At 39.9% G+C, this 27,326-nt stretch overlaps 2 protein-coding genes across 6 annotated transcripts in view; one reads left to right on the forward strand and one right to left on the reverse strand.

The window, feature by feature from the left end:
* LOC130916817 (protein phosphatase 1 regulatory subunit 3E) overlaps positions 1–27,326 on the forward strand; it is a 63,795-nt gene that overhangs the window by 21,898 nt on the left and 14,571 nt on the right. For 3 of the 5 annotated variants that reach the window (XR_009063344.1, XR_009063345.1, XR_009063346.1), the window contains 3 exons: positions 17,555–17,680; positions 19,542–19,741; positions 19,834–26,343. The gene's annotated coding sequence lies outside the window, so the exon portion shown is untranslated. Of the gene's footprint in view, positions 1–17,554; positions 17,681–19,541; positions 19,742–19,833; positions 26,344–27,326 lie in introns of those variants that run through there. The other 2 variants (XM_057837856.1, XM_057837848.1) reach the window with 2 other exon arrangements.
* LOC130916833 (uncharacterized) lies at positions 23,909–25,517 on the reverse strand. The gene is made up of 2 exons (XM_057837867.1): positions 24,982–25,517; positions 23,909–24,903 (listed from the first exon to the last, which is right to left on the reverse strand). The coding sequence occupies exons 1-2, from the start codon at positions 25,141–25,143 to the stop codon at positions 24,457–24,459; spliced, it is 609 nt and encodes a 202-aa protein (XP_057693850.1). The 5' UTR covers positions 25,144–25,517; the 3' UTR covers positions 23,909–24,456.

Raw genomic sequence — 27,326 nt, forward strand, 5'->3', positions numbered from 1 at the left:
TTCAAAGACTCAGGCAGCTTATATAGCCACAATATTTGGCACACTTCGTCGAATTGGCCCAGTTAGAAGATTAATTTTGGTTTTGAATAAGGGCTTGGCTGCACAGCTCAGTAGTGGCTCCTTTTTTGTAGTACTCTCTCCAATAGGGGTTTTTATCTCTTGGGTGTGGGAATGTAAATAGGCGACTTTCGAGCATGTTATGTTCTAATGAGATGATTAGAGAGGAGCATCTGCCAACACCCTGACCTGCACACAGTCCGAGTTGCGTGACGTCCGAGTTGCGCTAGATTGCGAGGGCCCGTTCAGTCCTGCTTGCAGGCCTAGTTATTATTATTATTATTATTATTATTATTCTTTTTTCAGGGCAAATGAAAATGGCCAATTTGGAGGCCTGAACATGCACGAAAAGTCACCAAAATTTGCACACACGTGCGGCTTTGCGTAAAATTCGATAATCTTGTGTCGTTTTGAAAAAATGTCAAAAAATGGCTCAGTGGCGCCCCCTTGACCCTTAAAATTTTCAAAAAGGCCTCTCCTCTCAGGTTTTCAACGTAGAGCAATGAAATTTGGGGAGTAGATACCTTATGCCTAACTGTTCAAAAAAGCCTCTTGCACCCATATTCCAAATCCAACAGGAAATCAGATATTTTGGATCAAATGTGAAATTTTTATCGGTTCACAGTTGGAGTTTACATTTGGAGGCCTGAACATGCACGAAAACTCACCAAAATTTGCACATACATGCAACTTTGCGTAAATTTTGATAATCTACAAAAAAATTTAACAAAATGGCTCAGTGGCGCCCCCTTGAAATTTTCAAAAAGGCCTTTCCTATTTGGTTTTTTCAACGTAGAACGATCAAATTTGGCGAGTCGATACATTGTGCAAAACTGCTCCAAAAAGTCTCTTGCACCCATATTCCAAACCCAACAGGAAGCCGGAAATTTTGGATCAAATGTGAAATTTTATCGATTTACATTTGAGACCTTGTCGCTGAAGAAAATAGTTGGATCGTCTTCAAAATTGGTCAGACTATTCAGGAGACATATGAGATCTTAAGTTTTCAAAATGGTGTGTTTTCATTCAAGGGTCTGGCCTGGGCGTGGTCCCAAAGTCGGCCATTTTTGGGCAAAATACCAAATTCAGAAAATGATTAAAAACTCCGTGATACAACGTTCAATCTTTTTCATTTCTAGCATGTATATGAGATATCCCAGCCTGAACACGACTGCATTGAAATATTACCCATTAGGCCTGGCGCCCCCTAGTGGGAACAGGAAATGGCCTTCTTTACGAGACAGGCTCCTCCTCCAAGGGAAAAAAATCTATTGACCTCAAACCTGTTTCAGGGGAGCCTCAAGACATGTGTTCAGGTCCCTGATGAAAAATATTGAGGTTTCGTTGAAGCGGAGAGGTCCAAACTGCAAGTGAAAATGACCGTCAACAATTTGTCTCGCCAAAAATTTTGAACAGTCATAACTCGGCAGATATGCAACATATCTGCGCCAAACTTTCCGTGTTTGTTGAGAGTCATACCCTGAAGGTTCTTGTAGGGGTCATTTGCATCAACTCTACAGTGCCAACTAGTGGCGACAGAAAGAAGTTTTAAAAAAGGCCTTTCCTATTGGGTTTTTTCAACATAGAGCAAGGAAATTTGGGGAGTAGATACCTTATGCAAAACTGCTCCAAAAAGTCTCTTGCACCCATATTCCAAATCCAACAGGAAATCGGGTATTTTGGATCGAATGTGAAATTTTCATGGGTTCACAGTAAGAGTTTACATTTGGAGGCTTGAATATGCATAAAAACTCACCAAAATTTGCACATACATGCGGCTTTGGATAACGTTCGATAATCTTGCAACGTTACGAAACAATTTAACAAAATGGCTCAGTGGCGCCCCCTTGAAATTTTCAAAAAGGCCTCTCCATTTAGGTTTTTCTAACATAGAGTGATGAAATTTGGAGAGTCAAAACTTTGTGCAAAACTGCTCCAAAAAGTCTCTTGCACACACATTCCAAATCCTACAGGAAATCGGGTATTTTGGATTGAATGTGAACTTTTTATCGGTTTACAGTGTGCACATTTTACACCTTGGCACCTAGGGAATTAGTTTGATCATTCTCAAAATTGGTGAGACTGTTCATGAGGCATATGAAATCTTAAGTTATAAAAATGGTGTGTTTTCATTCACGGGCCTGACCTGGGCGGGGCGCCAAATTCTTCCATTTTTTCGCCAAAACACCGAATTCGGAAAATGACTGATAACTCCCTCATACAACGTTCAATCTATTTTAAATCTGGCATGTGTGTGAGGTATACCAGCCTGAGCAGGACTGGATTGAAAATTTACCATTTGTGCCTGGCGCCTCCTAGTGGGAACAGGAAATGCCCTTTTTTACGGGACACACTCCTCCTCTAAAGGGAAAAAATCAATCTACCTCAAACCTGCATAAGGGAAACCTTAAGACCTGTCTTCAGGTGCCTGATGAAAAATATTGAAGTTTCGTTGAAGCGGAGGGGTCCAAACAGGAAAGTGAAAATGACTGTCAACAATTTTTCTCTCCAAAAACTTTGAACAGTCATAACTCGGCAGATATACAAGATATCTGCGCCAAACTTCCCGTGCTTGTTGAGAGTCATACCCTGAAGGGCCTTGTAGGGGTCATTTGCATCAACCCTACAGCGCCAACTAGTGGCGATAGAAAGTCACTCGTTTTTCCAAAACATGTCCAGTTCTTTTCATGTTGGTCATTGTAGTTTCAAGACCTATTAAAATACTTTTTTACGGCCCATGTCCACGTGTCTCTGTCTGTTGCCGTGACGACCCTTTGTTCGCCATTTAAAGGAAATATTTTTTTTCAGAGACTCAGGGAGCTTATAGAGCCACAATAGTTGGCACACTTGGTCGAATTGGCCCAGTTAGAAGATTAATTTTGGTTTTGAATAAGGGCTTGGCTGCACAGCTCAGTAGTGGCTCCTTTTTTGTAGTACTCTCTCCAATAGGGGTTTTTATCTCTTGGGTGTGGGAATGTAAATAGGCGACTTTCGAGCATGTTAGGTTCTAATGAGATGATTAGAGAGGAGGATCTGCCACCACCCTGACCTGCACACAGTCCGATTTGCGTGACGTCCGAGTTGCGCTAGATTGCGAGGGCCCGTTCAGTCCTGCTTGCAGGCCTAGTTAGGGCCCGAGCACTAGGCGTGCGAAGGCCCTATTGTAATGCAAAGGATTATTATTATTATTATTATTATTATTATTATTATTATTCTTTCTTCATGGCAAATGAAAATGGCCAATTTGGAGGCCTGAACATGCACGAAAAGTCACCAAAATTTGCACATACGTGCAGATTCGCGTAAAATTTGATAATCTTGCGTCGTTTTGAAAAATTTTTTAAAAATGGCTCAGTGGCGCCCCCTTGACCCTTAAAATTTTCAAAAAGGCCTCTCCTCTCAGGTTTTCAACGTAGAGCGATGAAATTTGGGGAGTAGATACCTTATGCCTAACTGTTCAAAAAAGCCTCTTGCACCCATATTCCAAATCCGACAGGAAATCGGATATTTTGGATCAAATGTGAAATTTTTTCGGTTCACAGTTGGAGTTTACGTTTGGAGGCCTGAACATGCACGAAAACTCACCAAAATTTGCACATACATGCAACTTTGCGTAAATTTTGATAATCTACAAAAAATTTTAACAAAATCGCTCAGTGGCGCCCCCTTGAAATTTTCAAAAAGGCCTTTCCTATTAGGTTTTTTCAACGTAGAATGATGAAATTTGGTGAGTCGATACATTGCGTAAAACTGCTCCAAAAAGTCTCTTGCACCTATATTCCAAATCCAACAGGAAGTCGGAAATTTTGGATCAAATGCGAAATTTTATCGATTTACATTTGAGACCTTGTCGCTGAAGAAAATAGTTGGATCGTCTTCAAAATTGGTCAGACTATACAGGAGACATATGAGATCTTAAGTTTTCAAAATGGTGAGTTTTCATTCAAGGGTCTGGCCTGGGCGTAGTCCCAAAGTTGGCCATTTTTGGGCAAAACACCAAATTCAGAAAATGATTAAAAACTCCGTGATACAACGTTCAATCTTTTTCATTTCTAGCAAGTATATGAGATATCCCAGCCTGAACACGACTGCATTTAAATTTTACCCATTAGGCTTGGCGCCCCCTAGTGGGAACAGGAAATGGCCTTCTTTACGAGACAGGCTCCTCCTCCAAGGGAAAAAAATCTATTGACCTCAAACCTGTTTCAGGGGAGCCTCAAGACATGTGTTCAGGTGCCTAATGAAAAATATTGAGGTTTTGTAGAAGCGGAGAGGTACAAACTGGAAGTGAAAATGACCGTCAACAATTTGTCTCGCCAAAAACTTTGAACAGTCATAACTCGGCAGATATACAACATATCTGCGCCAAACTTCCCGTGTTTGTTGAGAGTCATACCCTGAAGGTTCGTGTAGGGGTCATTTGCATCAACTCTACAGTGCCAACTAGTGGCGACAGAAAGAAGTTTTAAAAAAGGCCTTTCCTATTGGGTTTTTCCAACATAGAGTGAGGAAATTTGGGAAGTTGATACCTTGTGCAAAACTGCTCCAAAAAGTCTCTTGCACCCATTTTCCAAATCCAACAGGAAATCGGGTATTTTGGATCAAATGTGAAATTTTTATCGGTTAACAGTAGGAGTTTACATTTGGAGGCTTGAACATGCACGAAAACTCACAAAAATTTCGACATACATGCGGCTTTGCATAACGTTCAATAATCTTGCAACGTTACGAAAAAATGTAACAAAATGGCTCAGTGGCGCCCCCTTGAAATTTTCAAAAAGGCCTCTCCATTTAGGTTTTTTCAACGTAGATGGATGAAATTCGGAGAGTCAATACCTTGTACAAAACTGCTCCAAAAAGTCTCTTGCATGCGTATTCCAAACCCAACAGGAAATCGGGTATTTTGGATTGAATGTGAATTTTTTATCGATTTACAGTGTGCACATTTTACACCTTGGCACCTAGGGAATTAGTTTGATCATTCTCAAAATTGGCGAGACTGTTCATGAGGCATATGAAATCTTAAGTTATCAAAATGGTGTGTTTTCATTCACGGGCCTGACCTGGGCGGGGTGCCAAAGTCGGCCATTTTTTCGCCAAAACACCGAATTCGGAAAATGACTGATAACTCCCTCATACAACGTTCAATCTATTTTAAATCTGCCATGTGTGTGAGGTATACCAGCCTGAGCACGACTGGATTGAAAATTTACCATTTGTGCCTGGCGCCTCCTAGTGGGAACAGGAAATGCCCTTTTTTACGGTGACACACTCCTCCTCCAAGGGAAAAAATTAATCGACCTCAAACCTGCATAAGGGAAGCCTTAAGACCTGTCTTCAGGTGCCTGATGAAAAATATTGAAGTTTCGTTGAAGCGGAGGGGTCCAAACAGGAAAGTGAAAATGACTGTCAATAATTTTTCTCTCCAAAAATTTTGAACAGTCATAACTCGGCAGATATACAACATATCTGCGGCAAACTTCCCGTGCTTGTTGAGAGTCATACCCTGAAGGGCCTTGTAGGGGTCATTTGCATCAAACCTACAGCGCCAACTAGTGGCAATAGAAAGTCACTCGTTTTTCCAATACATGTTCAGTTCTTTTCAGGTTGGTCATTGTAGTTTCAAGACCTATTAAAATACTTATTTACGGCCCATGTCCACGTGTCTCTGTCTGTTGCCGTGACGACCCTTTGTTCGCCATTTAAAGGAAATATTTTTTTTCAGAGACTCAGGCAGCTTATAGAGCCACAGTATTTGGCACACTTGGTCGAATTGGCCGAGTTAGAAGATTAATTTTGGGTTTTGAATAAGGGCTTGGCTGCACAGCTCAGTAGTGGCTCCTTTTTTGTAGTACTCTCTCCAATAGGGGTTTTTATCTCTTGGGTGTGGGAATGTAAATAGGCGACTTTCGAGCATGTTAGGTTCTAATGAGATAATTAGAGAGGAGGATCTGCCACCAGCCTGACCTGCACACAGTCCGAGTTGCGTGACGTCCGAGTTGCGCTAGATTGCGAGGGCCCGTTTAGTCCTGCTTGCAGGCCTAGTTATTATTAGGGCCCGAGCACTAGACGTGCGAAGGCCCTATTGTAATGCAAAGGATTATTATTATTAGGGCCCGAGCACTAGGCGTGCGAAGGCCCTATTGTAATGCAAAGGATTATTATTATTATTATTATTATTATTCTTCTTTTTTCAGGGCAAATGAAAATGGCCAATTTGGAGGCCTGAACATGCACGAAAAGTCACCAAAATTTGCACGTACGTGCAGATTCGCGTAAATTTCGATAATCTTGCGTCGTTTTGAAAAAATGTCAAAAAATGGCTCAGTGGCGCCCCCTTGACCCTTAAAATTTTCAAAAAGGCCTCTCCTCTCAGGTTTTTAACGTAGAGCAATGAAATTTGGGGAGTAGATACCTTATGCCTAACTGTTCAAAAAAGCCTCTTGCACCCATATTCCAAATCCAACAGGAAATCGGGTATTTTGGATCGAATGTGAATTTTTTTCGGTTCACAGTTGGAGTTTACGTTTGGAGGCTTGAACATGCATGAAAACACACCAAAATTTGCACATACATTCAACTTTACGTAAATTTTGATAATCTATAAAAAAATTTAACAAAAAGGCTCAGTGGCGCCCCCTTGAAATTTTCAAAAAGGCCTGTCCTATTAGGTTTTTTCAACGTAGAATGATGAAATTTGGTGAGTCGATACATTGTGTAAAACTGCTCCAAAAAGTCTCTTGCACCTATATTCCAAATCCAACAGGAAGTCGGAAATTTTGGATCAAATGCGAAATTTTATCGATTTACATTTGAGACCTTGTCGCTGAAGAAAATAGTTGGATCGTCTTCAAAATTGGTCAGACTATTCAGGAGACATATGAGATCTTAAGTTTTCAAAATGGTGAGTTTTCATCCAAGGGTCTGGCCTGGGCGTAGTCCCAAAGTTGGCCATTTTTAGGCAAAATACCAAATTCAGAAAATGATTAAAAACTCCGTGATACAACGTTCAATCTTTTTCATTTCTAGCATGTATATGAGATATCCCAGCCTGAACACGACTGCATTGAAATATTACTCATTAGGCCTGGCGCCCCCTCGTGGGAACAGGAAATGGCATTCTTTACGAGAGAGGATCCTCCTCCAAGGGAAAAAAATCTATTGACCTCAAACCTGTTTCAGGGGAGCCTCAAGACATGTGTTCAGGTGCCTGATGAAAAATATTGAGGTTTCGTTGAAGCGGAGAGGTCCAAACTGGAAGTGAAAATGACCGTCAACAATTTGTCTCGCCAAAAACTTTGAACAGTCATAACTCGGCAGATATGCAACATATCTGCGCCAAACTTTCCGTGTTTGTTGAGAGTCATACCCTGAAGGTTCTTGTAGGGGTCATTTGCATCAACTCTACAGTGCCAACTAGTGGCGACAGAAAGAAGTTTTAAAAAAGGCCTTTCCTATTGGGTTTTTTCAACATAGAGCGAGGAAATTTGGGGAGTAGATACCTTATGCAAAACTGCTCCAAAAAGTCTCTTGCACCCGTATTCCAAATCCAACAGGAAATCGGGTATTTTGGATCAAATGTGAAATTTTTATCGGTTCACAGTAGGAGTTTACATTTGGAGGCTTGAACATGCACGAAAACTCACAAAAATTTCGACATACATGCGGCTTTGCATAACGTTCAATAATCTTGCAACGTTACGAAAACATGTAACAAAATGGCTCACTGGCGCCCCCTTGAAATTTTCAAAAAGGCCTCTCCATTTAGGTTTTTCTAACATAGAGTGATGAAATTTGGAGAGTCAAAACTTTGTGCAAAACTGCTCCAAAAAGTCTCTTGCACACACATTCCAAATCCTACAGGAAATCGGGTATTTTGGATTGAATGTGAACTTTTTATCGATTTACAGTGTGCACATTTTACACCTTGGCACCTAGGGAATTAGTTTGATCATTCTCAAAATTGGTGAGACTGTTCATGAGGCATTTGAAATCTTAAGTTATAAAAATGGTGTGTTTTCATTCACGGGCCTGACCTGGGCGGGGCGCCAAATTCTTCCATTTTTTCGCCAAAACACCGAATTCGGAAAATGACTGATAACTCCCTCATACAACGTTCAATCTATTTTAAATCTGGCATGTGTGTGAGGTATACCAGCCTGAGCAGGACTGGATTGAAAATTTACCATTTGTGCCTGGCGCCTCCTAGTGGGAACAGGAAATGCCCTTTTTTACGGGACACACTCCTCCTCTAAAGGGAAAAAATCAATCTACCTCAAACCTGCATAAGGGAAACCTTAACACCTGTGTTCAGGTGCCTGATGAAAAATATTGAAGTTTCGTTGAAGCGGAGGGGTCCAAACAGGAAAGTGAAAATGACTGTCAACAATTTTTCTCTCCAAAAACTTTGAACAGTCATAACTCGGCAGATATACAAGATATCTGCGCCAAACTTCCCGTGCTTGTTGAGAGTCATACCCTGAAGGGCCTTGTAGGTGTCATTTGCATCAACCCTACAGCGCCAACTAGTGGCGATAGAAAGTCACTCGTTTTTCCAAAACATGTCCAGTTCTTTTCATGTTGGTCATTGTAGTTTCAAGACCTATTAAAATACTTTTTTACGGCCCATGTCCACGTGTCTCTGTCTGTTGCCGTGACGACCCTTTGTTCGCCATTTAAAGGAAATATTTTTTTTCAGAAACTCAGGGAGCTTATAGAGCCACAATAGTTGGCACACTTGGTCGAATTGGCCCAGTTAGAAGATTAATTTTGGTTTTGAATAAGGGCTTGGCTGCACAGCTCAGTAGTGGCTCCTTTTTTGTAGTACTCTTTCCAATAGGGGTTTTTATCTCTTGGGTGTGGGAATGTAAATAGGCGACTTTCGAGCATGTTAGGTTCTAATGAGATGATTAGAGAGGAGGATCTGCCACCACCCTGACCTGCACACAGTCCGAGTTGCGTGACGTCCGAGTTGCGCTAGATTGCGAGGGCCCGTTCAGTCCTGCTTGCAGGCCTAGTTATTATTATTATTATTCTTCTTTCTTCATGGCAAATGAAAATGGCCAATTTGGAGGCCTGAACATGCACGAAAAGTCACCAAAATTTGCACATACGTGCAGATTCGCGTAAATTTCGATAATCTTGCGTCGTTTTGAAAAAATGTCAAAAAATGGCTCAGTGGCGCCCCCTTGACCCTTAAAATTTTCAAAAAGGCCTCTCCTCTCAGGTTTTCAACGTAGAGCAATGAAATTTGGGGAGTAGATACCTTATGCCTAACTGTTCAAAAAAGCCTCTTGCACCCATATTCCAAATCCAACAGGAAATCGGGTATTTTGGATCGAATGTGAAATTTTTTCGGTTCACAGTTGGAGTTTACGTTTGGAGGCTTGAACATGCACGAAAACTCACCAAAATTTGCACATACATTCAACTTTGCGTAAATTTTGATAATCTACAAAAAAATTTAACAAAATGGCTCAGTGGCGCCCCCTTGAAATTTTCAAAAAGGCCTTTCCTATTAGGTTTTTTCAACGTAGAACGATGAAATTTGGCGAGTCGATACATTGTGCAAAACTGCTCCAAAAAGTCTCTTGCACCCATATTCCAAACCCAACAGGAAGCCGGAAATTTTGGATCAAATGTGAAATTTTATCGATTTACATTTGAGACCTTGTCGCTGAAGAAAATAGTTGGATCGTCTTCAAAATTGGCCAGACTATTCAGGAGACATATGAGATCTTAAGTTTTCAAAATGGTGTGTTTTCATTCAAGGGTCTGGCCTGGGCGTGGTCCCAAAGTCGGCCATTTTTGGGCAAAATACCAAATTCAGAAAATGATTAAAAACTCCGTGATACAACGTTCAATCTTTTTCATTTCTAGCATGTATATGAGATATCCCAGCCTGAACACGACTGCATTGAAATATTACCCATTAGGCCTGGCGCCCCCTAGTGGGAACAGGAAATGGCCTTCTTTACGAGACAGGCTCCTCCTCCAAGGGAAAAAAATCTATTGACCTCAAACCTGTTTCAGGGGAGCCTCAAGACATGTGTTCAGGTCCCTGATGAAAAATATTGAGGTTTCGTTGAAGCGGAGAGGTCCAAACTGGAAGTGAAAATGACCGTCAACAATTTGTCTCGCCAAAAATTTTGAACAGTCATAACTCGGCAGATATGCAACATATCTGCGCCAAACTTTCCGTGTTTGTTGAGAGTCATACCCTGAAGGTTCTTGTAGGGGTCATTTGCATCAACTCTACAGTGCCAACTAGTGGCGACAGAAAGAAGTTTTAAAAAAGGCCTTTCCTATTGGGTTTTTTCAACATAGAGCGAGGAAATTTGGGGAGTAGATACCTTATGCAAAACTGCTCCAAAAAGTCTCTTGCACCCGTATTCCAAATCCAACAGGAAATCGGGTATTTTGAATCGAATGTGAAATTTTTATCGGTTCACAGTAGGAGTTTACATTTGGAAGCTTCAACATGCACGAAAACTCACAAAAATTTGGACATAAATGCGGCTTTCCATAACGTTCAATAATCTTGCAACGTTACGAAAACATGTAACAAAATGGCTCAGTGGCGCCCCCTTGAAATTTTCAAAAAGGCCTCTCCATTTAGGTTTTTTCTACGTAGAGGGATGAAATTCGGTGAGTCGATACCTTGTACAAAACTGCTCCAAAAAGTCTCTTGCATGCGTATTCCAAACCCAACAGGAAATCGGGTATTTTGGTTTGAATGCGAATTTTTTATCGATTTACAGTGTGCACATTTTACACCTTGGCACCTAGGGAATTAGTTTGATCATTCTCAAAATTGGCGAGACTGTTCATGAGGCATATGAAATCTTAAGTTATCAAAATGGTGTGTTTTCATTCACGGGCCTGACCTGGGCGGGGTGCCAAAGTCGGCCATTTTTTCGGCAAAATGACAAATTCAGTAAATGACTATTAGTTCCTTCACACAACGTTCAATCTTTTTCATATCTGGCATGTATGTGCGACATCCCACCCTTAACACGAGTGCATTGAAATATTACCCATTAGGCCTAGCGCCCCCTAGTGAGAACAGGAAATGCCTTTTTTTACGAGACAGGTTCGTCCTCCAAGGAAAAAAAATCTGTTGACCTCAAACCTGCATAAGGGTAGCCTTAAGACCTGTCTTCAGGTGCCTGATGAAAAATATTGAAGTTTCGTTGAAGCGGAGGGGTCCAAACAGGAAAGTGAAAATGACTGTCAACAATTTTTCTCTCCAAAAACTTTGAACAGTCATAACTCGGCAGATATACAACATATCTGCGCCAAACTTCCCGTGCTTGTTGAGAGTCATGCCCTGAAGGGCCTTGTAGGGGTCATTTGCATCAACCCTACAGCGCCAACTAGTGGCAATAGAAAGTCACTCGTTTTTCCAATACATGTCCAGTTCTTTTCAGGTTGGTCATTGTAGTTTGAAGACCTATTGTAATACTTATTTACGGCCCATGTCCACGTGTCTCTGTCTGTTGCCGTGACAACCCTTTATTCGCCATTTAAAGGAAATATTTTTTTTCAAAGACTCAGGCAGCTTATATAGCCACAATATTTGGCACACTTGGTCGAATTGGCCCAGTTAGAAGATTAATTTTGGTTTTGAATAAGGGCTTGGCTGCACAGCTCAGTAGTGGCTCCTTTTTTGTAGTACTCTCTCCAATAGGGGTTTTTATCTCTTGGGTGTGGGAATGTAAATAGGCGACTTTCGAGCATGTTAGGTTCTAATGAGATGATGAGAGAGGAGGATCTGCCACCACCCTGACCTGCACACAGTCCGAGTTGCGTGACGTCCGAGTTGCGCTAGATTGCGAGGGCCCGTTCAGTCCTGCTTGCAGGCCTAGTTATTATTATTATTCTTTTTTCAGGGCAAATGAAAATGGCCAATTTGGAGGCCTGAACATGCACGAAAAGTCACCAAAATTTGCACAAACGTGCGGCTTTGCGTAAATTTCGATAATCTTGTGTCGTTTTGAAAAAATGTCAAAAAATGGCTCAGTGGCGCCCCCTTGACCCTTAAAATTTTCAAAAAGGCCTCTCCTCTCAGGTTTTCAACGTAGAGCAATGAAATTTGGGGAGTAGATACCTTATGCCTAACTGTTCAAAAAAGCCTCTTGCACCCATATTCCAAATCCAACAGGAAATCGGATATTTTGGATCAAATGTGAAATTTTTATCGGTTCACAGTTTGAGTTTACATTTGGAGGCCTGAACATGCACGAAAACTCACCAAAATTTGCACATACATGCAACTTTGCGTAAATTTTGATAATCTACAAAAAAATTTAACAAAATGGCTCAGTGGCGCCCCCTTGAAATTTTCAAAAAGGCCTTTCCTATTAGGTTTTTTCAACGTAGAACGATGAAATTTGGCAAGTCGATACATTGTGCAAAACTGCTCCAAAAAGTCTCTTGCACCCATATTCCAAACCCAACAGGAAGCCGGAAATTTTGGATCAAATGTGAAATTTTATCGATTTACATTTGAGACCTTGTCGCTGAAGAAAATAGTTGGATAGTCTTCAAAATTGGTCAGACTATTCAGGAGACATATGAGATCTTAAGTTTTCAAAATGGTGAGTTTTCACTCAAGGGTCTGACCTGGGCGTGGTCCCAAAGTCGGCCATTTTTGGGCAAAATACCAAATTCAGAAAATGATTAAAAACTCCGTGATACAACGTTCAATCTTTTTCATTTCTAGCATGTATATGAGATATCCCAGCCTGAACACGACTGCATTGAAATATTACCCATTAGGCCTGGCGCCCCCTAGTGGGAACAGGAAATGGCCTTCTTTACGAGACAGGCTCCTCCTCCAAGGGAAAAAAATCTATTGACCTCAAACCTGTTTCAGGGGAGCCTCAAGACATGTGTTCAGGTCCCTGATGAAAAATATTGAGGTTTCGTTGAAGCGGAGAGGTCCAAACTGGAAGTGAAAATGACCGTCAACAATTTGTCTCGCCAAAAATTTTGAACAGTCATAACTCGGCAGATATGCAACATATCTGCGCCAAACTTTCCGTGTTTGTTGAGAGTCATACCCTGAAGGTTCTTGTAGGGGTCATTTGCATCAACTCTACAGTGCCAACTAGTGGCGACAGAAAGAAGTTTTAAAAAAGGACTTTCCTATTGGGTTTTTTCAACATAGAGCAAGGAAATTTGGGGAGTAGATACCTTATGCAAAACTGCTCCAAAAAGTCTCTTGCACCCATATTCCAAATCCAACAGGAAATCGGGTATTTTGGATCGAATGTGAAATTTTCATGGGTTCACAGTAAGAGTTTACATTTGGAGGCTTGAATATGCATAAAAACTCACCAAAATTTGCACATACATGCGGCTTTGGATAACGTTCGATAATCTTGCAACGTTACGAAACAATTTAAGAAAATGGCTCAGTGGCGCCCCCTTGAAATTTTCAAAAAGGCCTCTCCATTTAGGTTTTTCTAACATAGAGTGATGAAATTTGGAGAGTCAAAACTTTGTGCAAAACTGCTCCAAAAAGTCTCTTGCACACACATTCCAAATTATACAGGAAATCGGGTATTTTGGATTGAATGTGAACTTTTTATCGATTTACAGTGTGCACATTTTAAACCTTGGCACCTAGGGAATTAGTTTGATCATTCTCAAAATTGGCGAGACTGTTCATGAGGCATATGAAATCTTAAGTTATAAAAATGGTGTGTTTTCATTCACGGGCCTGACCTGGGCGGGGCGCCAAATTCTTCCATTTTTTCGCCAAAACACCAAATTCGGAAAATGACTGATAACACCCTCATACAATGTTAAATCTATTTTAAATCTGGCATGTGTGTGAGGTATACCAGCCTGAGCAGGACTGGATTGAAAATTTACCATTTGTGCCTGGCGCCTCCTAGTGGAAACAGGAAATGCCCTTTTTTACGGGACACACTCCTCCTCTAAAGGGAAAAAACCAATCTACCTCAAACCTGCATAAGGGAAGCCTTAAGACCTGTCTTCAGGTGCCTGATGAAAAATATTGAAGTTTCGTTGAAGCGGAGGGGTCCAAACAGGAAAGTGAAAATGACTGTCAACAATTTTTCTCTCCAAAAACTTTGAACAATCATAACTCGGCAGATATAGAACATATCTGCGCCAAACTTCCCGTGCTTGTTGAGAGTCATACCCTGAAGGAACTTGTAGGGGTCATTTGCATCAACCCTACAGCGCCAACTAGTGGCGATAGGAAGTCACTCGTTTATCCAAAACATGTCCAGTTCTTTTCATGTTGGTCATTGTAGTTTCAAGACCTATTAAAATACTTTTTTACGGCCCATGTCCACGTGTCTCTGTCTGTTGCCGTGACGACCCTTTGTTCGCCATTTAAAGGAAATTTTTTTTTTCAGAGACTCAGGCAGCTTATAGAGCCACAATATTTGGCACACTTGGTCGAATTGGCCAAGTTAGAAGATTAATTTTGGTTTTGAATAAGGGCTTGGCTGCACAGCTCAGTAGTGGCTCCTTTTTTGTAGTACTCTCTCCAATAGGGGTTTTTATCTCTTGGGTGTGGGAATGTAATTAGGCGACTTTCGAGCATGTTAGGTTCTAATGAGATGATTAGAGAGGAGGATCTGCCACCACCCTGACCTGCACACAGTCCGAGTTGCGTGACGTCCGAGTTGCGCTAGATTGCGAGGGCCCGTTCAGTCCTGCTTGCAGGCCTAGTATTTATTTGTAATACGGGAGTTCACCAGTAGAGGGTACGCATGTCATTTAGATGTGTTATTGTTTGTGCCTTACTCCTTGACTAAAAGAGAGAAAAGTTGTTGTTCAGAGTCACTTGGCAAGACGTTGAGTAAAGTTGTAAAAGCCAATAAAGGTGTCGTGTGGGTCACTCGGTCAAGATATAACAACGACTCATCTCCCTTCTTTCCCCCCAATATTTTTATATTATTATTTTATATGCACGAGAGCTGCCGGATCTGCCAAAATGAACATGAAGTCTGATTATTATTTTTTTTAAGAATGTCATCAGATAGACAAAAACTTAAAATTATGTGCAATGCCTGCATCTTCAAATCATGAAAATAATAACAGCCTATATCTTACCAATGTTGTAATCTCGATGGGTCTTGTATCCATTCCATGTCAGGTAGTCTAGGCACATTGTTTGCATCCTGATTAGCATCTGGCTAATACATGTTAGGTCCAACATAAAATTCCAACCTCCTCTTCTTCCTCCAACTCTTCAAAAACTTGGATCTCCTCCCTTGCGCTCGATCTATCGCTTATATCGCTGTTTGAATCACTGTTTGAAGGGCTTTGTATGGCGGCCGTATGTATTCCCGGTGTGACGTATCACTTCCGGGTTCGTCCCCTTTCAGGCTCGAACTTCGGAAACGCGATTATTTTGTCAAATATACAACATATAAATTATTTTTTCATGCTTTATTTGTTGGACAATGTTTAATTACTTTACTTGTGACCCTATTTGGCATGTGAAGAAATTACTTCACATTACTGCTTTAAGGTTTGATCTTTCCAGAGGGAGCATTGAGCTGAAACTTCAAAGCATCGCATGTGTCAACCATTGTTTAGCTTGTTAAACAGTTGCTGTGGCATCTCATTGTGTCTAAGTGAGCAGCTTGAGCGGATTGGAGTGGACTCACTCAATGAGTTAAGTGGTAAATGGACAGTACTTATATAGTGCATTTATCTACATGGTTACCATGCCCAAAGCGCTTTACATTAGCACACATTTACCCTTTCACGCACACATTCACACAGCAATGGTGCTGCTGCATTAAATAAATTTTTCTACTTTATTCTTGTTTAAAAATAATTCGGTGGGACAGTAACATGTTTAAAACTTACTATAATTATTACATTTAACGTGCTATAAAACCATTTATTAAATAAATAAATATATATATATATATATATATATATATATATATATATATATATATATATATATATATACACGTATACATGTTTTTTTAAACTATATTTTAGGGGGAGAAAAGTGAAAAAAATCATGTCTTACCTCTTTCCTAGGCTAAATCTGAATAAATACATAGAACCCACACAAACAAACAAAAATTGGGCGGTGGGCTACTTTGCGGTTTTTCACTTATTACGGCGGGTTCTGGTCCCCATTAACCGCCAAAAACGACGGATCACTGTATATGTAATTTCAACAAGTGTATATAAAACCCTATAAATGCATATGTTATCATTAAAACATTAAAGAATAGTTTGAAACATTATATGTACTGTACTTTCATTCTGTCTCATATGATGCGTGTGTGTGTGCATGTGTGGGTGTACATATATGAAGATGTAAATAAAGTGTACACAAATATGTTTTTAGGAACAATTTTGTTCTTATAACAGGATAATTATAACTATTAAAAAATCTGCGAAGCACTGAGGGCGTGAAAGTTGAGCCGCGAAGTAGCAAGGGATCACTGGACTGTAATTCTGAAGGTTTACCATCCAGAAGATGGTGAATATTCTTGCTCTCTTGACTTGCATTCTTGCGCTATACTGTTTCAGTCATGTGATTGCATGCAGTATTTTCTTTCCCAAAGAAATTCAAGTCATATTGATGAAAACAATGCCATTCAATGAGCACAAGTGTCCAATTTCTGCCTGCAAAATAATCACAGGTAATAAAGACACAAGAACTTGATCAGTATGCTGAAAGTGAACACGGATTGAGTGTGTTATTTATAATCCACCACAGTGATGTGGCAGTTTTTTCAGATGAAGTAATTGTTCTCCAGTGGACCTGACAGAGTGCTTCAGATACATGAATGGCTCATTCAGTATGCGTCGTGCGCATTATTCATGATCTCCAACTGAAAGATGTGTGTGTGGTATTATCATAACCTCTTTTATGATGCTCTGCTCTGAATCATTGCATAACAGCAATGTATCCGTGCATATCTGCAATGGAAGCCTTATTTAACATACGTCTAGTTTTTGCCCCTAAGCATAGGATGGTAAATCGACTGCTTGAGTATTCATTACACACGTCAGATGCTGCTGACTCCTTATGATAAACCTTGGGGTGTATTTGTTAGCTTCAGCTTGTCTGCTCCCTCTGGTGTTGGAGCAGTTGGAGGTGACCTTGACCACATTCTGGCTGCAGCATTAGTCGTGTTTGGGAGCCTTAATAATAGCCTCTCTATTGGTCAGTACAGTGATGCCTTCGGACACGAGTTTAATTTGTTGCATTACCTCACTTAAATGCAAAACAATTTCCCCTTGGACATGACAATCTTTAAAAAAAATAATAAAATTAAAATGTAACGTGTTTTAAATGGCAAAAATAGAGGTGTTGTTTTAAACATTTTGACTTAAATAGAATGGATGATCATTATGTTTTGTATACACTTTTCCCTATGTTGCATAATCTGGTGCTCATTACTGTCACTCACTTGCAGTTTACTATTGTAGTGCGAGAAATAAAAAGACTTATCTTGTGTTGCTGCTGTTTCTTCAGGATGGTATTATCAACCCCACTATCAGAAAGGAAATGAAGACATCAAATAAGCTTTACTGCTGTCCTATTGAAGGCTGTCCCAGGGGCCCTGGCAGACCCTTCTCCCAGTTTTCCCTTGTAAAACAAGTAAGCTTCACACTTCCTAAGCTGTATATTAAAACATTTTATTTTATAGTAATGCCAAAAACACCACATCTCTTTAAATGTAATTAGTGCTTCAAGCACCTGAAATTTGTACAGGAATTGTAGATTTAGTTCCCACATAAAAACTGCGTAAATTATATACCGTAATTTCCCGAATATAACGCGCACTGTTTTTTCCACAAAATCAACTTGTAAAATAATGGTGCGCATTATAAACGGGTACATGGATGGAGACAGAAATGTATATATATAATGTGTGTGTATATATGTTATATACGTAAACCAAATTTTTTTTTATTGACATGGCCACGTTGTGTTGAAAAAAAACGTATGCGGCGATCTGTTGCCGACCATTACTATACGTGACGTCTCCATTTTGTTTCGGTAATACTTCACTCTGATCAGCCGAATGATTTCGTCTGTGTTAAATTCTGCTTTTTTCACTCTTCATAAAGCACAGAATTTAGTTTCTTGAACTCATTTGAGTCAATGTTTATTGCAGCTCCGCAACTCGGACCATAACAAACGTAAGAACACAGACTTCCTGTGTGTGTCCGTCAACTATATCTGTCCCTCGGGAAAGTCAAACCCAATTAACAATAGTTCCTATTGTTACTGTCGTGTCGACAGCGTTGAGCTCTCGGATTTCCGACTTACGTTCTCACTTTCATTTAACCGTATCAATCCATGGAAGAAACATTTCTTCATCATGATGAAACGAGCAAGTTATACAGCAACCTTTAAAAGAAAGGTCACATCTGTTTTGTTTTCTCCTAGATTCTGGTAAGTTGGGAGAAGTTGTCAAATCATATTATTACCGTAAATATTGTCAGTTTATGGTAATGTTTTGAACTACCAATATGCTATGCTTGTGCTGTGTTTAACCAGTCAGTAAAATGACATTTCTCTATCTGTACACGAGCTCTGTTTTCTTGTATTCTTCTATTTACTGGTGCTAAAATTAAGGTGCGCGTTATAAACGGGTACAATAATTTTCCCTAGATTTTACAAGTAAATTTGGTCTGCGCATTATACATGGGTGCGCCTTATATTCGGGAAATTACGGTATGTAGTATTTATTCCTGCATTGTGATTGACTGTAAACAAGTTTACCCACAAATAAGGAGGATTGGCTCTTATTTGCTACTAAGACATTTTAAAAACAGGCTCGTTCACAAAACAGACAACTCAAGTTCAAGTGTAAAGAAGACCTCCCACACAAATTTCCCATGTGAGTGAAATCCTATTCAGTTGATTCACATAATAATAGACACAACACCTGATTTGGTTTATTATTTTGTACCCTTAATTCATTAGTTCCAATTAGTCTTGGGACACGCTTGTATGGCCAAAGTTGCCTCCATTATGTTTTTGAACAGTTTGAAGAAATTCTGGAATTTGATCTATAATTGTTGTAGTTTCCATACTGCAAATCTGTTGTGTGACACTGCTGATCAATGCCACTTGTAAATTTGAATTTACCAGACTGCTCACCTTGTGTCTGTTTAGGGCAGTAGGTTTCCACATCAAAACGCATTCACAGAAAGCTATCAAAACAATGCCAAGTCATAACTAACAGCATAAAAATATGAGGGTTTCCTCTATTGGCTAGCCAGTATGGTAATAATACTATTTGTTTAAGTTCTAGCCTTGTAATCCCTAAATACAAAGTTAAGATCCCATGGCAGTGACTCATCTGCATGGCCATTGAGTCACTAGCAGTTTTTATTTGAACATGCAACCTTAAGGCAGCAGTGTAGCGCTCATCCACACCTGCCTGTTGCAATATTTTTGGTGTCAATTTCCTTATAAACATATTGATTCATCTTTAATTGTTTCCCAGCACTTTATGAAAATGCATGCAGAGAAGAAACACAAGTGCTCCAAGTGCAACAATGGCTACAGCACAGAGTGGGACCTCAAGAGGCACACCGAGGACTGTGGAAAGACTTACCAGTGTACATGTGGATGCCCCTATGCCAGCCGAGCTGCACTGCTGTCGCATATCTTCAGGACCGGACATGAGATTCCTACTGAACACAGGCATGCGTTTACTATACTGAGGAACTGTTGCTAATTTTATGAGATAAGTAGATAATGGTTTCATGTCTTTGTATTTTTTTTTTTTAATTCAGAATTCCACCAGTAAAAAAGCGGAAGATGGAGAAACTGTCCACAAGTTCTGAAAAGGCTCGGACCAATGAGTCTGTGATTGTTTCTTCTACTCATGAGCTAATAGAGGATTCTTCATCTTCTGACATTATCATTCATAGCCCAGACTCTGGGAGTCAGACATCAAGTGGCCACAAGAGCGTCCAGAAACAGCTTTTACCAAAACCAAACATGGCGTTGGTCAGCGTGCCTGTAATGCAGCTGGCCCACCTACCTGTTCTCCTTCCCTCTACAGAAACTGGTGCGCTTAGCTCTGTGGTGCTGGCGGTCAACAGCCAAGGCTCTGTTAGCACCCTTCACCTTCTGCCACAGGCCTCAGGAGCTGTGGTACCCCAGCTGGATCCAAGGAGCCTAGGTTTCCAAGATAGTATGCCTACATCTCGATCTGGCCTTGGGCCCATCAGCACAGGGGTGCAGGTTGGACTGGACAGTCTAGTTACAAATAACTCGGGCAGCATCTTGGGACCACAGCGAGGAAAAAGCACCTCTACTAACATTCAGACCGACAAGTCCTACCTTTCAAAAATGCCTGCAGGGGAAGGGATCGGAATGTGTTCTGTTGGAGAGTCCTCTGTGTCATCCTGCTCTCAGACGGACATCAGTGTTAGTGCCCAAGTCCTCCTGCCAATCAGTGTTCAAACACAGACGTTTCACACACGGGTCAGAACCACCTCAACGATCGGGGCTCAGACAGACAGCCATTCATTGAATCAAACTCTTTGGCCCAGTACTTCCTCATCTATGCCACAAAGCAAAACCAGGCAGACACAGACCAACACAATCTCACAATCAAATGAAAAGGCTCAGGATCAGGTCATCATGTGCTCCGACCTTTTTAGCAGTGATGCCCTTAGTGTCTCAACCCAGACTGCTCTGCACGTTAATGAGTCTCTGGTAGCTACAGGAAGCAATTTATACGAGGACACAAAGGCAGCAGGAGGTATGTGTTTTGGGGTTCAGACAGATTTGCTGAACTCCAACAATGTATCAGACAACCAAACCCAAACGATGACCTTGCTGAAAGACCTTGAAAACATTCTGTCTGACAGCATGTCAGGCCATCAGCCTCTGACTGCTGACGGTGCTGGTTGCAGCTCAAACTTGGGTCCTGTTCAGGAGCAACACAGCGCCATTGATTTTGACTTTGAAGAGTTTCTCAGTTCTGTGCACATTCAGACACAGACAGAGGAAAGCGACCTGGAAGGCCTGAATAGTGACACACCCCTGGAGTCATTGGACATCCAGACTCAGACCGATTTTTTCCTGATGGATGAATTAGATGAAAACGATGGACCAAATCGAACCCAAGCCAGCGATTTGGAGCTATTTGATACTCAGACACAGACTGACCTCAACTTCCTGCTGAGCGCTGGAAGCCACATGCCACTGAGCAGCATTCTGCGCCATTCAAGCTTTTCTATGAGCACGGAGTCCTCAGACACAGAAACACAGACGGACCTACATTCATTTGCTCCATGCCTTCCTGTTCAAACACCTGTTAATCAGGGGGATCCGGGGAGGCTTTTAAACAGCACAGAGACACAAACCAGCCAGGAGGAAGGCTTTGGAAACCTCTTCCTTACAAGCAACGAAACACAAACAGTAATGAATGACTTCTTGTCGGCTGACTCGCTGTGGAACATGGATTCGCATTTCAGCTCAGTGGAAACTCAGACATGCCAGGAGCTTTGTGCATTTTTTCAACATCGTGAGAAACCCAAGAGTTGAAATTTATTCTTAATGAAGCTGCTGATTTTTGCAACATGTTTCCCATTGCTGTCTCATTCTGTCATTTGAAAGAGTGAAAACCCTCCTCCTTTGGAGCAGCATTGTAGGAGAAAAGTCTGTGAAATTGTCTTTGAATCATTCCACTTGGGTCAGAGCGTTTCCAGGTCAAGAACCAACTGCTTTGTGCACTTTATTAGCTCGATGGTTGGGATGTTTCAGTTCCTTACAGTTTACATATTTATTTGCACATACATTGTAACAGTGTCTTGACAGAAATGCTAGTTATTATTCAGTGTTTTCCACTGTTGTTTTGTTTTTTTTGTAGTCTTTAATTCTTCAGATTAATACCTAGTTTATCATATATATCTGCAGTTTGTAGAAATTAGTGAATTTAAAGAAGAATAAACTGCATGAACATAAAATTCCGTTGTGCAGTGAACGTAGTGGAGTTGCTTTTTGTTGTTTTAAATATGCATGACCTCTCAATTTGTTCAAATGGATTGGATGTCTAATGGCCATTGAACCAGTTTTTCCTAAAGCTAGCACATTATTGCAGATCCGTACAAGAGTTCTAGCTTCCATTTGAAGCCTAAATGGATAAGAAACTTGGCATTTGGAAAATGAAAAATACAGTAGTTACACAAGGAAAACAAAAGAATTGTACTCAGTAGTAGTGATTTTTGACTGAAGATGAATGTTATTTTTTATGCGTTATAAGTTAGTTAAGAAACATTTAAAACCAGGCTGTTTTGTTTATGACTTATTCATTAGCTTGGTGCAAATGTATATGCTGACAGTGATCCTAAGTCACCACTTTGGATCCACTGCTTTAGAATACTACACATAAACAGCACACATAAATATTAGCTGCTGTTTGGGCACAAACTTATTGCATGTGTCACTCTATTGGCGATGATTATCAATTTCATTCCTAATTTGTTTATTCTTTCAAAATCTGTTGACATTTTTTTACTACATCACAATACCCTGAAATGAGTTGCTTCAAATTGCTGAGGCTTGCTAAGCAGCTAATGTGCAAATTAGGGAAAGGAGAGCGATTATATGTGTTTATCTACAGGGAGTCCTCAAGTTGGGACCGAATTCCGTTCCTACGCTGGAAATGTAACCCGAATTTCCGCGCAAGTTGGATTTCAGTGTTGAAGTTGAAACTTACGTTAAAATACTTTGTATTTAAAAGAAAATACAAATAACAAAAAAAAAAAGAAAATATGCTGTACTTACATTTATTGCTGAGAGGTGGATGGAGAATTAGGGTTTTCAATAGTTTATTTCCAACCGAAAGTACCCCGAAATTCCTCCACCTTTCCCTCTCTTAACTCCAGTCAGACACGCAATGTTTAGGGACAGCCCAGAAAACACAACACTAAACACATCAGCATTGCAATCTGAAGCATACACACAACACGATTATGTAAAATACTGTTCTTATATTTAGATTACGTGAACCTGAAGTTGTGTGACTTTGACGGTCATGTGACATAAGATCTGTGTGAGCAAAGCGTTTTCACGCAACGGTTTAACTTTGGTCTGAACAGAGAATATCTTTACCAATGTTGACCAGCGTCTCTCTCCTTTCTCCATTTTTTTTATGATGTTAAGCATTGTTTCCATGGTAATTGCTCTTCTCTTGGTTAAACCTAGAAGACCCAGCTTTCGGACCGTAATGTGAAAAAAGGAGGGTGAACAAGGCAAAGATGAAAATGCACTAGCTAAGCAGAAACTATGGTGCATGGGACTTAACAGTGCAGGAGGCGCGGGAGTCAAAGTTGAAATGTCATGGGTCGAGGACATCGTAACCCGAGGAGTCCATGTGTTTTGAATTTTTGGTGCCTTAACTCAAAGTGTTATATTTTTGTTCTAGTTCTTGCATTGAATAATTACTTGTGTTTTGGAAGATCAACAAAAAAAAAAGATTGTGATGATAGTTGCATGGTTATATTTTTCGTTATGGCTGCATGTTCCTGAAAGTGACAAAAACTTTTGCCCTGTCACATCAAAATGCAATGAAGCACTTCACCAAAAAAAAAAAAAAAAAAGATTCCCCATTTTTCATGGCTACAGATGGCTTCTAGGAGCTCAAGTACGACATAGTCGATTTTCCTCACATCTAAACATTTTGACAAACTGTGCTGTGTTCCTAATTCTTAGCACAGTCAATTCAGGCATTTCATGTTTGTTTGTTTTTTCCAATAAGTTGTGTTTATTTTATTTTGCATTAAACGAAGATACATGCAAATGGCTTTTTGTTCACAAACATCACTGCAAAGCATTGTTTCCTTTATGGGAAGCTCGCATGTATTTGCACGGCACAAAATGCTTTGTGTCCATTACTGCCAAATTACATGTTGCTTTGATTTACATGTTGCAACTTACCTCCAAAAGCTAATAAACTGCTGGAACTACTCTATTGTGTGATCATTTTTGTCAGAATGTGATGTGGATGGTTAGTTTTACTCTCATTTTCTGACTAATCTGCATCCAGTTCACGTTGCTTAGTAACTAAACTGAGAAAGGACACTGTGGAACTAGCCGTTAACTAAAATTCCAGTTTAATATGCGTGGGCAGTAATCAACAGGACAGGAAGTACTGGTGCTGATAATTCACATTCAAAATCAACCTTCATATACAGAATATTGTTGCATGTGTTTTAAAATGTGAGTAAAAAGTAAAAAAAAGAAAAAAAAAACATTGGCATAATAACCATTAAAAATAACAATGTTGCCAACATCTTTGGTTTGTTTTAGAAGTCCACATTATAAAAACATGCAACAGTTCTTGTAATATTCCTGCAATGTTGATGGCATCATGGCGTGCTGACTTTTGGCTGTTGCATCATTCATTTTATTGGAGGTAAAAATGTGAAGTTTGTAATGGGAACCACTGTGCTTCTTGCCTGGCGTTTTGTGGATTTGGATGGTCTGGCCTTTGACATAGTTTGGGGCAAATGTTGTAGGTTCAGAGGAACGCCAATGGGCTGCCCTTTCTCATCATGAAGCATGTTTGAGTCTTCTTCCACCCCATGTAGTCCATGCCATTCTGGGGATTCTGCCTCCGTTGTGGCCTTCTGGGTTAGTGTAGATTTCTTCAAATTATGAGGACCCGGTTGTGATTGAGACTCACCACACTGCTCTCCACCGCTGGCTAATATATCTCCATAGAACACTGTGTCTTGATGGGAGGAAGATGGATTGTCTGTTGTCTCCTTACGTGGCTTTTGTTTTTTGTCTCTCCTTTGAGGGAGAAGAATGCCACTGACCGGAGCAACTCTGTCCCAGCCCCGCACCTAGAGCAAAACTGAACTTTCTCATTTGACCATCGTAATTCAACTCTAGTAATCACCAAATTATATAAATGCACTTACTGCCTCTTCCCAACCACTGTAGCAATGATACTCATGTGGCTCCATTTCCTTTAAAAATTCCTTCTCACTCATGTCAAGCAGGACATCCACATGCATCCTTTGTGCTTTGTAAAGCTGCTCCTCATTGGCGTCTGTCTGATCAAGGTCATTTGCTCCACTCATAGCTGTGGGGTTCCCTTTTTTAGGGAGATACAAAGGTTAAAATTGTCAATTACAATTGTCACTGATCACAAGTCTGATATTTTACAAATTGGTGAAAATGCGAAAATACAGTTCCCGGTTTGAACAAAGTCGTAACTAGAAATAAAGATGTTGGCGCTTGGCATTTAGACAACATCCACCGATTAGTGTGATCAGAATCAATATCGGTCTAAAAATTGGTCAAGTGTTATAATTCATTGGCCTCTTCACATCCTCATTACACTTGATGTCATAGAGATCTAGTGGACTTTGAAGATTGCTCTTGCCAGAAATGGCTTTTAGCACCTTTGTTGTTTTTTAAAGTTAAGGAGGCATTATTGACCTTGTATGTACGTGAGTCACATAGTACAAGACTGTTACTGAAACATTTTAGACATGAAAAGAGAAAATATCCACAAGACTCTGCAAAAATTACCCAGACCATTTAAAGACCACAATTAAGTTTATTCATTCATTTTTACAATTTCCTCTTTTTTTAATTCATATTAAAACTTACATTAAATGTTGGTTTTTCTACCTGTTTTACTTGAAAAAAGCAATAATGTAGTATAGATGTGTTTTATTCACGATGAATTAAACTAATGGGAACCTATGATTGTAACACACCTGTTTTTATTTACAGCTCACGTGAACATTATCAGACGATAAGCACGCCAACGTCTGCAGTTACCGTTCATAGACATGCAACAAACATAACATACAAGCAAAACTTGCAGCAGCCAGACAAGCCACACACACCCACTTTTTGCTGTAAACTAGCTGCTTAAACAGCAGTTGGACGCACACTCGCAAATGGTTGGGAGTGACAACAGCCGTGATGACGTACGCCAGGACTTTAAATGACAGGTAAACAGTGTATGACGTCAAACAAATGCGCGGGGTTTTTGGTGAGCTCCAGTCGCCATACATGGCGTAGCCGAAACACAATGACCAAACATTAGTGAACGTCTTCAAACTCGAACAATTGATGTGTCGTTTGTTTTATCAGTTCGATAAATTTGACTTTATTTAGAAAGGTCGCAAACTGCGTAGTAAATTCATTTCATTCGTGTTCCTGGTCTAATGTTTGTTGACCCACATGTTTGGTTATCTGCAACCGAAAAGTACATATGACGTCTACACTTTTCCAGAATCGTTTGGACGTATGTTCCTCGACTTTTGGTAAGTACCACAACTTTACACTTTCGATAAGAATTATCTTAAAAAAAAAATATTTTTTTTACATCTAATGCGTGTGAAAACGCTGGGAGAATTATAAATTTGTGTAAACGAAATATAACTGCCTACATGGTAGCAATGTGGACATCACATTTTTGGGTTATGTCGGCCACATTTGTAGTTGTACTATATCAAATGTTAATATAATGTAAATTAGTCACTTGCCTTATAAATGGTTAAAGCGAATGATAAGGTTTTGATCAAGTGCATCCTAGCGGAAACAATCTTTTCTTACAATACGAAAAGACACAACTTCATTTTTATGATGTATAATAGTGGAAGAAAAACGTCAATTAAAGCTAATATTTACAGGAAGTAGTCAAAATAGCCGCTGTCAGACATTTTTAAATGCCAGAAATATTTTAGCCCGCCAATCAAATACGAGTGTTTTAGATTGTCCCACCTATTCGTCACGATTTGGCCACCCATTGTAATACGGTGTCAATTGGAGAAACGAGCTTTAATGGCTGAAATATCGAGGTAGATTTGTGTCTTTATTATTCAATCAAAAAAAAAGGTGCTTCAATCAAAAGATAAATTTTCAATTTTTAAAAAGTCACATTTTGGCTAGCACATTTGTGTCTTTATTATTCGATTAAAAAGATAATATATATTTTGAAAAGAAACGCCATTTTGATGATTTTTTTTTTTCTTTCTAAATCAGAAAAAAAGTTTTGGAATTCGAAAAAATATTTGGGAATCAAAAGTTAGCTTTAGAACTCAATGTTTCATTGAAAATGTTTTCTTTAATTGAAGCGACCCATTTGTGTTGGGCCATATTATGTGTAGGACATTTAGGTCTAAATCATTCACTCCCCCCAAAAAAAGTTGCTTCAATCAAAAAAAAAATATTTTCGATCAAAGAAGTGATTCATTTGCAAAAATAAATTGCCCTCCCCCTAAAATTTATATTTTTTTGAAAATAT

Source organism: Corythoichthys intestinalis, chromosome 1 (genome assembly GCF_030265065.1).
Source record: "Corythoichthys intestinalis isolate RoL2023-P3 chromosome 1, ASM3026506v1, whole genome shotgun sequence".
Classification (NCBI taxonomy): Eukaryota; Metazoa; Chordata; class Actinopteri; order Syngnathiformes; family Syngnathidae; genus Corythoichthys; species Corythoichthys intestinalis.

Coding starts and splice junctions, on each gene's coding strand:
- LOC130916833 (XM_057837867.1), bottom strand. CDS start 25,143: ATGAGTGGAGCAAATGACCTTGATCAGACAGACGCCAATGAGGAGCAG. Junction 24,904..24,981: donor ACAGTGGTTGGGAAGAGGCA/GTAAGTGCATTT, acceptor GTTTTGCTCTAG/GTGCGGGGCTGGGACAGAGT.